The sequence below is a fragment of the Coenobita brevimanus genome, chromosome 57 (genome assembly GCF_032717465.1).
Source record: "Coenobita brevimanus isolate Jiangsu-jjx chromosome 57, ASM3271746v2, whole genome shotgun sequence".
Taxonomy (NCBI): Eukaryota; Metazoa; Arthropoda; class Malacostraca; order Decapoda; family Coenobitidae; genus Coenobita; species Coenobita brevimanus.
In genome coordinates, this window is record NC_137010.1 from 11,651,711 (window position 1) to 11,664,649 (window position 12,939).

At 41.2% G+C, this 12,939-nt stretch overlaps 1 protein-coding gene across 1 annotated transcript in view; it reads left to right on the forward strand.

Annotated features, from left to right (window-relative positions):
- The window catches only part of LOC145401885 (kinesin-like protein KIF7), a 291,971-nt gene that overhangs the window by 246,268 nt on the left and 32,764 nt on the right, over nucleotides 1-12,939 (forward strand). The window contains exons 23-24 of the mRNA XM_080273993.1: nucleotides 5,610-5,762; nucleotides 6,170-6,301. Of these exons, the coding sequence (XP_080130119.1) occupies nucleotides 5,610-5,762; nucleotides 6,170-6,301 (285 nt within the window). The remainder of the gene's footprint in view (nucleotides 1-5,609; nucleotides 5,763-6,169; nucleotides 6,302-12,939) is intronic.

A 12,939-nucleotide genomic window follows, 5' to 3' on the forward strand; every position in this document is an offset into this window, starting at 1 on the left:
GTTAGATTGAGATGGTGTGGGCATGTTGAGAGGATGGAGGATAACAATTGGGTGCGGAGGCTGAGAAGTGTGAATGTCAGGGGTAGGGTTGTAAAAGGCAGGCCAAAAAAGACTTGTGATGAGGTCATAGAGTGTGACTTCAGGGTTAAGAAACCGAATAGGGGGCTGCCAGAGATTGAGCAGTTGGTGCATGCATGTTGGAGCCTTTGTAAACAATACAGTATGATACGATCCAAAGAACTACTGCAGTTTGTGTTTGCCAAAAATCATCCTTAGTTGGATGCAGCAGGCCAGGAGCCCAAAAATAAGTGTTAAAATAGGTTGGAGATTTTTAGGAAGTTTCAGTCATAGTACTTAACTAAAGTATTAGGCCATTTACTGTACACTGGTTTATTGGATTTAAAAACTTACATTAACATTTGCCATGATTAAGTGATTTTAGATGGGGGAATCTGGAAGACATCTAACCTAGTCCAAAGCCCCCATTATATGGTTACCACCCAGCATAGTAAGTGGTTTGCTGAGTACAGGAAACCATTAGGCTTGTCACTCAGTGTAGGGACCATAAGGCATCTCTACACTGAGTGAGTGGATGATGGGCGCTCCCATCTGGTAATGAATAGTGATGGATAGAATGCCTCAAATTCGTTTTGTGCTGATGGTGCAGTACTACTTGCACATACCGGACAAGAACTTGGTAGACTAGTGCAGAGTTTTGCTGATGTCTATGACCGTTGTGCCTCGAGAGTAAATGTAGAAAAGAATAAATGTAGGAAAGAGTAAAGTGATGGTAATCGAGAGAAAAGGTGACTCCCAGTGTGATGTTACAGTGAATAGAGAGAGACTGGAATTGATGAGAGAGTTCAAATACTTGGGTACATTGATAGAAAAGAGAGGATAATATGCAAAAGTGGTGGAAATTAGAGTGACATAAGGAAGGAAAGTAGTTGGTGCTATGAAGACCTTGATAAAAAACAGAGGCTTGAGTGTTGCAGCTGCATGAAACTTACAAGTATATGAAGGAGTGTTAGTGCCAACTTCAACATATGAATGTGAGACTATGGTGTGGCATGAAAATGAAAAGTCAAGAGTGAAAGCAGTGGAGATGGGACTGCTGAGGAATGTACGTGGAGTGCAGAGAGTGGATAGGATATGAAATAATGTGATTTGTGAAAGATGCAGAGTGATGAAGTCTGCAGACACCAGAATCGAAGAAAGTGTACTGAGATGGTATGGTCATGTGGAGAGAATGGATAATAATAGAGTGGTGAAAAAGGTATATCTGAACGAATTTGAAGGAGGGAGGAGGCGAGGTAGGCCAAGGAGAAGGTGGAGGGATATGGTGGATGAGTGTATGAGGAAGAGAGGTATGGAAGTTGATGAGGCTACTGGACTGATGAGATCGAGCTGACTGGATGAATGTTGTGAGATGAAGTACATGGTCAGAGATTTAGCACCCCTTTTTAATGTGATTGATATTGGTAGGTGGTGGCGACCATCATCCACTCACTTGATGTAGTGCTGCCTATTTTTTCCTTAGCCTTTACCATTCTTCTTCTGTGCCTGCCCTCCTCTCTTCCTATTTCTCCCATCTTTTCTGTCACTTCTTATTGCTTTTCTTTCCCTTACAGGTGGCTTTACATCGAGTGACAAGCCAAATGGTTTCATGTAAACCAAGAAACCATTTACAACGCTGGGTGGTAACCTTATAACCAGAACATACGTGCTCCCTACGTGTCAGCAAGTGGGTTGGTGGAGGGTTAGTGCCCCTCCCTGTAAAACAAATAACTCAAAGTCAAATGACCACCCCTTACGGGATTATGGCGTCTGGCAGTAGATAGATAGATACTATCAGATATGTTTATGTGAAGCTACAGAATGTGGTGAATGTTTTTGGCATATCAGATAGAGCCAGGATTCTGGGGGCTTGAATGATGAGTGGATGGAAGCATGGCCTATTGGATTGGGCAGACTTGGGCTGTCTGGATGGTGCTGCTTCTCATCCTGCCCTAGGGTGGGAAAGGAGGTCCGGATGATGATGATGATGATGAAGAAAAACGTACTGCTTCAGTCAGTGTCTTTTTTGGTTATCATATTAACATTTCTCACATGAATTGAATGAAGCAGTGTTTCATAGAAGAAATATTTTTTGTGGTAGTATGTAGGTGGTGGTGACCATCATCTGCTCACTTGATGTAGTGCTGCCTACTTCTTCCTTCAGCTGTATCACTTTATCTGTGTGTGCCCTCTCGCTTCCTATTTTTCCCATCTTTCCTGTCACTTTTTATTACTCTTCTTTCCTATCTGGTAGAGCCAATCCGAATGCTGTCACATTGAAAAAGGGTGCCAAATCCTTGGTTCTGCACTTCTCCACATAAAAGTCATCCAACCAGCTCAGTCTCTTGTCAGTCCCTTAGCCTCACCAGCTTCCATACCTCTTTGGATGAGTGTGTGAGGAAGAGAGGTATAGAAGTTGGTGAGACTAAGGGACTGACAAGAGACTGAGCTGGATGGGTGAATTTTGTGTGGAGAAGTGCATAACCGGGAATTTGGCACCCCTTTTTAATGCGACAGCATTAAGATTGGCTCTATCAGATAGGCATATGTGAAGCAACAGAATGTGGTGAAATTTTTTTTGGCCTATCTGATAGAGCCAGGATGTTGAGGACTTGAATGATAAGTGAATGGAAGCTTGGTCCATTGAATTGGGCAGACATTGGCTGTCTGGACATTGCTGCTCCTCACCCTACCCTAGAGTGGGAAAGGAGGTCTGGATGATAAGGATGACGAATTTCCTTTTCAGGTGGCTTTACATTGAGTGACAAGCCAAATGATGTCCTGTAAGCCAGGAAACCAATTACAATGGTGGGTGGTAATCATGTAACCAACCCATACATGTTCCCTACGAAGCTAGGGGGTTGGCAGAGGGTTAGTGCCCATCCCTGTAAAACAACCAACTCAAAGAGAGACGACCACACCATGTGGGATTATGGTGTCTGGCTATAGGTAGACAAATTGATAGTATTATTCACCATGTCTTTCACACAGTGTGTGAGTGATTTTGTGCACCTCAGTCATATATGTATTTGTATTTGAATCCAAATTACTCTGAAAACAGGAAGTTATTCTGGAAAGAGATGTGGAAATGTAGAAGTGACGGTGGAAAGAAATGTGAAAGTGTGAAGGATGTAAGTGGTAGATTATTAACCCATGGGGATGAAGTAAGGACCAGATGGAAAGAATATTTTAAAAGTCTGATGAATGGGAATGAAGAAAGCAAAGCGACTGTTAACATGATTCATTTTGGGGTGTACAGAGAAGGAATGGAGTGTCAGAAAACATGATACTCGCAGAGGTGAAGAACACTATGAAGCAGCTGAAAAATGGGAAGACAACTGGGGTAGATGAGTTGTATGCAGATGTGATTAAGTGTAGTGGAGAGATCAAAATGAAAAGCTTGTTGGAGATATGTAAGAAGGCATGGATGAGTGAAACTGTGCCAGTAGAGTGGAAAAAGGAAGTGATTGTATCCCTGTACAAAAATAAAGGTGAGCAAAGTGAGTGCAAGAATTGTGGCATAAGTTTATTGAGTGCAATAGGGAAGGTATATGGAGGAATTGTTATAGAGAAAGTAAGAGAGATATCAGAATTCCTAGTGAGTGATGAACAGGGTGGCTTTAGGAATGGCAGAAGATGTGTGGATCAATACAGTATTTGCAGTAAGACAGATTGTAGAGAAGGCATGTGAGAAGGACTAAAAGGTGTTTATGGCTTTTATGGATCTGAAAAAAAGCATGTGAAAAAGTAGACAGAGAAGGGTTGTGGAAGGTTTTGCACATGTATGGTGTAGATGGTAAGCCGCTAGATGCCATCAAGAGTTTTATGATGGCCATGAGGCATGTGTAAGAGTAAATGTGCATTTAAGTGATTGGTTCACGATCAGTGTGGGCATGTGACAAGCTTGTGTCATGTCCCTTTGGTTGTTCAATAAATATATGGATAGGATGATGAGAGAAATAAAAACACAATTAATGGAGAGAGGGATGGCGTTTGTAATGATTGGTGATGGATGGAATACAGTATCTCATATTTGTTGTTTGCTGATGATGCAGTGCTACTTGCAAATACCAGAGAGAAGCTTGGTAGACTAGTGCAGAGTTTTGCTGTTGTCTGTGAGCATCGTGCCTTGAGATTAAATGTAGAAAAGAGTAAAGTGATGGTTATTGTGAGAGAAGGTGACTCTCAGTATGATGTTACAGTGAATGGAGAAAGACTGGAATTGGTGAGAATGAACAGTTGACGAATGAAGAAGTGAAAGAACGTTGTGGGGTGGATGTGGATGTGGTTGAGAAGATTAGGAGAAATACGCTGAGGTGGTTTGGACATGTGGAGAGAATGGAGAATGAAAGACTGACTAAGAGGGTGTTATGTAGGTGAGATGGAGGGAGGGAGAGGGAGGGGTAGACCGAGGATGAGGTGGAGGGATGGAGTTGAGAGGTATATGAGGGAGGGGGGGGGGTGAGTTTGGGGGAGGTTAGTCAAATGGTGGGTGACAGAGCAACTTGGAGGCGTTTTGTCTGCGGCCACCCTTTGCAGGATTAGGGCGTCGGGCTATAGATAGATAGATAGATAGATAGTTCCAATACCTGGTTACAGTGATAGAAAAAGAGGAAAATGCATAAGAGAAGTGGAAAGTAAGTGACATAAGGAAGGAAAGTAGCTGGTTCTATGGAGGCCTTGATAAAAAACAGAGACATGAATGCTGCAGCTGTGCGAGGCTTACATGAGGGAGTGTTAGTGCCAACTTTACCATGTGGATGTGAGACTGTGGTGTGGCATGAAAAATGAAAAGTCAAGAGTAAGAGCAGTGGAGATGGGACTGCTGAGGAATGTATGTGGAATACAGAGAGTGGACAGGATATGGAATAATGTGATTTGTGAAAGATGTGGATTGAGGAAGTCTGTGGACATCAGAATCAAAGAGAGTGTACTGAGAGGGTTTGGTTATGTGGAGAGAATGGATGATAATAAAGTGGTGAAAAGGACACATCTTAGTGAATTTGAAAGAGGGAGGAGAAGAGGTAGGCCGAGAAGAAGGTGGAGGGATATGGTGGATGAGTGTGTAAGGAAGAGAGGTATGGAAATTGGGGAGGCAAAGGGACTGACAAGAGACTGAGCTGGGAGGATGAATTTTGTTTGGAGAAGCGCATAACTAGGCATCTGGCATCCCTTTTGAATGTGACAGTTTTTGGCTTGACTCAGTCAGATAGGTATATGTGAAGCTACAAAACATGGTGAAATTTTTTTTGGCCTATCCGATGGAGGCAGGATTCTGTGGGCTTGAATGATGAGTGAATGGAAGCATGGCCCATTGAACTGGGCAGACTTAGCCTGTCTGGAGGTTGCCATTCCTCACCCTGTCATAGGGTGGGAAAGGAGGTTTGGATGATGATGATGATGATGATGATCGTATTTCCTATTTGTAGTAAGTCTTATGTTTATCAAGTTGCTTATAATTGCTTTTGATGCCAATTACCTTTGCTGAAGTGCTGCCGGGTTTCTTTCGTAATCAGCCAAGCAACATGTCTCACACTCATTTTCCAATCCAGAATGGAGGCCACCATTTGAGTTCAGGTGAGGAGAGGCGGCTGCTGGAACTTGACGAGGCAATAGAAGCAGTTGATGCAGCCATCGAGTACAAGAATGAGGTGATTTGTGGTCGTGCTAAGGAGCTCAAGTCCCATGCACTCTTACTTAATCAGGTACAGTAAAATGTATTTTTGAGATATAGCTTTAATGAATCCAGAAGCATAAGTTGATCTTTTACTGATTCAGTACTGTATGTGTTTGGATCATGGTAGTGAAGGCATAGGCCCCAACATCTCAAAGGGGATACTGTGTGATTGGCTGTTACCATTACAGGTACTCAATTTTAATGGTTGGAATTTTACAGTTGGAGTGATGGTTTTACATGAGTTTGATCCCTCATTGGTAGCTGCAGGTGATTAAATCATGTAATGCCAACATGGGAAGTATGCTGGTCTTATACCTTTAAATGTACTGGACTTTAATTGCATCGCCTCAGGCCCCTACAGCTTAAAGGGGGAATATGAGATTGGTTGTTATCATACCATTCATTCAGCTTTGACCATTGTGTTATCATTTCCAGGACAACTTAATGGAGCGGCTGATGAATCTGTGTCCTGAAGAAACCCGTTCACTGCTTGTCAAGTATTTCAACAAAGTCATTGATCTCCGCATTGAGTTCCGGAAGCAGGACCTGGCGTTTTCTGAGCTTGAGGTATAAATTTTGTTTATTCATGGATATTCAACCCATCTAATATAGGGACATCGTTTTAAATTTTATTCATGCCCTCCTGATGAGTTTGTTTAGCATAAGAAAGTTTTTTTCTAAAATAAATAAAATACTTTGGTAGCAATAAGAACAAAGTACAAAAGACATAAACCAGTTGCATTTTATATATATATATATATATATATATATATATATATATATATATATATATATATATATATATATATATATATATATATATATATATATATATACTGTATATATGTGTGTGTGTGTGTGTGTGTGTGTGTATATATATATATATATATATATATATATATATATATATATATATATATAAATATATATATATACATATATATATATATATATATACTGTATATGTGTGTGTGTGTGTGTGTGTGTATATATATATATATATATATATGGCCTTTACCAAGTCTAAACCTTGCTAAAATTATATTGTGTTATGAGATTGATTATTTATAGAGATATTTGAGAAAGGTTAAGAGGCAAATGGGATTTTGCCCCTAGTTAGAAGGAACTGGTGAGGTGAAGAAGGATTGTGGCCATAATGCTTTTCATGTATGAAAATATCTTATTGGGGAAGTCCATATGTTCCGTTTTTCGGAATGGCTAGGGCCCCAATTAGTCCGTTCTAGTGTGGTTTTACTGTACTGTAATGGAGTGACTTTTTTACTTCCATGCTTACATCTCTATTTGTTATCATTGCTTTCAAAGAACCAGCAACCTTTCTTTCTTGTTGTGCCCTTTCAAGCACTTCATCGTCCAAACTTCTGTCCTTACTCATCACACTGCCCAAGTACTTAAATGCACTCCCTATTTCAACTTCCTCATCATCCAGCCCCACTGTACATTCAGTGACTTCATTTCTTGCAAAGACCATAATTTTACTATTCCCTTCATTCACCTTAGATACTGTTTCATACACACCCTCCCAGACTCATTCACCAGTCCTTGCAGTTTGCCTTCGTCTTCACTTAACAATATACCGTAGTATCATCTGCAAACAATGATACAAGAAGCTTCCAAACACTGCCATCACTCATTAGGGCTGCTTCAGGATCCACTGCCCTACCTTGTATCTCTTTCATAACCCTATCCATGTACAGATTGAACATTCATGGAGTCATGACACAACCCTGTTTCAGTCCAACATTCTGATGGAAAATTCACTAGATTCACTATCCACATGCACTGCAGCCTTGGCACCCTCATACATGCTCTTCATGACATTTAACAACTTCCTTTTTACTCCATATTTTCTTAATATTTTCCACATTCCTTGTCTATCTACTGTCATATGCTTTCTCCACATCCATGAAGGCCACATACAACTTCTTTCCCTTCTCTTGAAACTTTTCCATTATAGACTTAAAGATGAATATCTGATCTACACAGCCTCTTCCCTTCCCAAAACCTCCCTGTTCTTCTCAAATGAATTCTTCTGTTATTTCCCTAACTCTGTCAGTAAGTATCCCACCATATTCTTTTCCTGTTACACTAAGAAGAGCATGTGGAGTCATATGGAGAGACAGACTGACAAATGAGGAAGTGAAGGAGCGTTGTGGTATGGATGTGGATGTGATAGGAAGTGTTATGAGAAACACCGTGAGGTGGTTTGGCCATGTGGAAAAGCTGGAGAGTGAGAGACTGATGAGGAGAGTGTATGTGAGTGAGGTGGAGGGGGGGAGAGGTAGGGGGAGGCCAAGGATGAGATGGAGAGTGGAGTGGTATATGAGGGAGGCGGGTGTAAGATGCGAGCAGGGCAATGAAATGGAGGGGGACAGGGTGACATGAAGGCGATTTGTTTGTGGTCACCCCTTGCGGGATTAAGGCATCCGGCAATAGATAGATAGACTAAGAAGACAAATGCCCTAGTGACTGCCACATATTTCTTTTTCACCTTTTCCTTTGTATAGGGGAATAATTATACCTGACTTCCACACATCCCAGGTTAATCTGCACATCTTCCATATCCATTCTACTACTGTCTCTTCCCCATTCATCAGTATTTCAACACACACTCCCTCAATTCCTGGGGGCTTTGACTTTCCTCATTGCTTCTGCTACTTCCATCCTACTGATCTCTTCCTCCCTCCTCACTTCCTTCCTTCTCCCAGCCACTTATACTCACATTACTTTCATTCTCTATGTCCAACAATTCCTTAAAATGTCCTTTCCATCTGCTCACTTTCTCTCCCTTCTCCACTATCTGTGTACCATTTTTATCTTTCATTCCCCTACTAACTTCTGTCTGTCTCTCTTTACCCCCTTCCAGAACATTTTCTTACATTCCCTCCATGTTACACTCAGTTCCTTCCAAATTTCTCATCCACTGTCTTCATGCTCTCTCTTACTAATCACATCACCTCTCTCATCCTCTCTGCATGTATCTCTTTCTTCTATCTCTCAGCTTCCTCCATGCCTCTGCCTCCCGTCCACTCACTATATGGATTCTTCTTTTGTGCCACAGCTTGTCTCACCTCTTCATTCCACCATGCTTTTCCTTGCACCCCTTTTCATCTTCTCTTCACTCCACACACCACCTCACATGCTTTACAGATTTCTTCTGAATATCTTGTACACACCTTCCACCTCCTACATCTGCTGCAGCTCATATTTTCCCAATCACTCCTGCACTTCTGTCTTATACAGGTAACTCGCACGGAACACGAGGGTTTCGTTCCTACCGTGCCGTGTTAGGTGCGAAATCGCGTATATTTAAACTACTCCGTATTTTGCTCCTTAGACCCCCCAAATGTGTTGTTTTGCTGTTATCTGTCACTAGAAAGCACTTTAAGTGGTTAGAAGGTTTATTTAATGTTATAACTCACAAATACAGTACTCCTGAGCAAAACTTCAACACACAAATACTGTACGTAAACACAAGGAAACATTCCGACGCCGATCATAGGTAATAAATTAGGTTAACTGGTACCAGTGCTTTAACTTACAAGTACATACCAGAACAGTACATATTTAACTTAGAAATGCAGTACTGTGGTATCGAATGATTTCAGTACATAATCTGTTAGGAATGGCTGGAAAAAAAAAATGTTATGAATACATTTTCACCTTTTTGATATATGTTTATGGTAGTTTCGAGTTATTTTTTACGTTATCGTTGTGCCCATGCTTGGAAAAGGGAGCGAAAGAGTTGAATTTTCAGTCCTAAATGAGAAAACTGCACGTCCTCCAAGGCTAGACTCTGCCACGGGAGAATAAAGTGGAGGGTCAGTCCGATTAGCAATAAGGAAGTTGTGTCACAACTTCCAGCTCCCACACCACGAGAATGGCTAAAAATAGAATCGTAATGCAGTTTCAGAACTAACAATAAGTCTAATTATTACGAATACAGATACAAAGCAGAAATAAATACGTTTACAGACAGGGAAAACGTATTTCTTCCGTCATAACATGTTCATCTTTCTCAATCATTTTACGTTCATCTTTATCATTTTACCTTGTTATTTTCGCAATATATATTGCTGTCTCGTAAACAGGGTGGTTGTTTGTGTTTTGCAAGGGAGGAAAAAGGTTGTATTTTCTGTCTGGGTCGAGATAATGTATGTAACTATGTGTGGTTAGGCATGGCCACGAGCGAAAAAATCGTACATCCACTCATCACGATAGCCGGTGGTGAACTGACAGATGATACATGAGACGGTGAAGTCACGGTCATGTCCCAGATTTTCGTTCACTTCCCGAAAGTTTTCACAGTTTTCTACAAGTTGCAAACCATTACAGCAAACCTGAGCAAATAGGTAAAGATACCAAGACAAAAATGTATTTTTCTCTTATTATAAGTCTTTAACGAACAAACAAAAAAAAGGCAATATTCCGACGCCGATCATGGGTAATCATATAAATCAGGTTAACTGGTTACAAGGCTTTATTTAATGCTTTAATTGCTTACAAGTACATACCAGAACAGTAAATATTTAACTTACAAATACAGTACTGTAGAAAAGCAGTACAGTAAGAGTTTAACGAACAAACAAAAAAGGCAATACTCCGACGCCGATCATGGGTAATCATATAATTCGGGTTATCTGGTTACAAGGCTTTATTTAATGATTTAACTTTATTTAAGTGCTTACAATTACAGTACATACGAGAACAGTAAATATTTAACTTACAAATACTGAACAGTACTTTGGAAAAAACGAACAAATAAAAAAGGCAATATTCTGACGCCTATCAGGTAAACTGGTTATAAGACTTTATTTCTTGCTTTAACGTTATTTAATAGTACTTTAAGTTGCACATAAACTTTCCAGAACAGTACAGTACTGTAAATATTTAACTTACAAATACTGTGCTACTGTACTCGGGAATGTCTCACTCACTGAATAATTTCCCGCCTAGATCATCACGTAATCAAAACAAACCGTGCGCTGGGGTGACGTTCGAGGATTTGATCTTTCAAAGGCCTCTCCTGCGTTAATTTGTAGTTTTCATAATGGTTTTTTAATCTTACATTGTCTTATATGTATCCCAGCCCTTACCGTGTATAATTGCGAACGCGTTCCGTGAGATCGTGTTCCGTGCGAGTTACCTGTATTCTGCCTTTTTCCCATCCACTTGCAACCTTTCTTCCCATTTTGTATGGACTGTTTCCTTCTGTCCTTCCCTCCTTCTGTTCATCCATTGCACTTGAACCTTGACTTTCACAACCACCAAGTGGTGGTCAGAAAGTCCACTCCCCCAACCTCTGTATGCTCTTGCATCCATTACATACTTTCTCATTCTTTCATCCACACACACATAATCAGTCATTGCCTTTCGTTCAGTCAGTTCTCCACCACCCTTCTCATCACTCGCCATGTATACCTGTGAATCGTTGTTTGCCCTAAGAGGGTATTGGCTATCACCAACCCCCTCCCTGGACAAACGACCACTAGAGCACTGGGAGGTATTTTGTGTAAAAATGACAAAATGAAGTGTGAAGTTAGTGAGTGATCATTTCAAGGGCAAAGAGTAATTAGAGAACTCATTTATATTTTGTTGGGTAGGGTGGTTAGCATGGAGGTTAGGAGAGCCCTGCATGAAGGTATTTATTGCCAACACTTGTGTGGCAGTGAAACCTGAGCAGTGGTTGACAGGGAGCTTTTATAGTTGCAAGCTGTATAAATTACCTTTTGCAGAACAGCTGCATGGCGTAAGTAATAGTAAAACTTATGAGTGTTAAGGAATGGAAGAAAGAGCAAAAGGAGGTATGAAATGTGCTGAGTGAATAAAAAGGTATAGACATAGATGGTATGGACATTAAAAAGAATGCAGATTAACAGGGTGACACAGAAAGTTTGGGAAGGTGAGACCGAGAGTAAAGTTGGTAGAGGCAGACATTTTGTGGTAGGGAATGAGAGAAGCATTATATTGCTGAGAGATAAGGAAGAGAAGGGGTGTGTTTGAGAGAGCTATTTGAGGATAAACTAGCCTGGAGGCAGTTTTTTCATGGCCATCCAGGTTCAGGAGTTCCCAGAAGAGAGTAGGGCATCGGAGATAATGATGCTGAAAATATATTTGAAACTATGGACCGTATCCTAGGAGACTGTGTAGCACCCTTTTCATACAAGTTTATTATGCATATTACACTTTTTTCATGTCACTTACTTCCACTATCACAAACAGGCTCAAAATAGCCCCAGCCAAATCTACAGTGACTCTTCTCACAAACTGGACAACAGAACACAGTCACATACCATACCTCACCATAAACTAACACTCCCCTACCACACACACACACACCTAAAAATCCTTGGTGTAACATACAATACATCAATGTCATTTAAACAACACATCACAAACATTGAAAATAAAATAACACCAAGACTCAGTGCCTTGAGGTCACTTGCCCATACAACATTCGGACACAACAGAGAAACCACCACCACAGTATACAAACAATACATATGTTCAGTGATGAATTATGCAAGCCCTGCCTGGGCTTCTAACCTCACCAAAACACACTACAACACTCTACAGACCATACAGAACAAGGCCCTAAAAATAATCACAGGCTGCACAGCTACTACACCCACAGACCACCTACATCAAGAAACCAAAGTCCTGAAAGTCAAGGATCACCTAGACATGAGAGGCACCCAGTTTCTTGCTGCAGCCTCCACAAACCCACAACATCCACTACAGTACATGGCAGCACATCCATCCACACCAAGGAACATCAAAACAACACCCAGCACACGAATCCATACACAAATACTGTCATCTCTCCCCCGTCGCCCACCTCAGACCAGCTTCCAGAAGCATATCCACACTCAGATCACTCGCCGCTCCATTCAGTCACTTAAAGACAACACACAGCTGCATGCACGGCCTCCTGACATCCACCCTTCTGAATCCTATCTTCCTTGTGAGGACAGGGTCCACCTGGCCAGGTTGAGATGTGGGCACCATCCAGCCCTCTTAAGCTACCAGAAGAGGCTGGATAACTCCGTCGCTGATGCCTGTCCAGGATGCAACACAGCACCCCATACTATTAAGCACATAATGGAAGACTGCATTGTACACAATCACCTATGCCAACAACACAACATACACTCTTTGAGAGCTCTGTGGGAAAGCCCAGTCTCGGC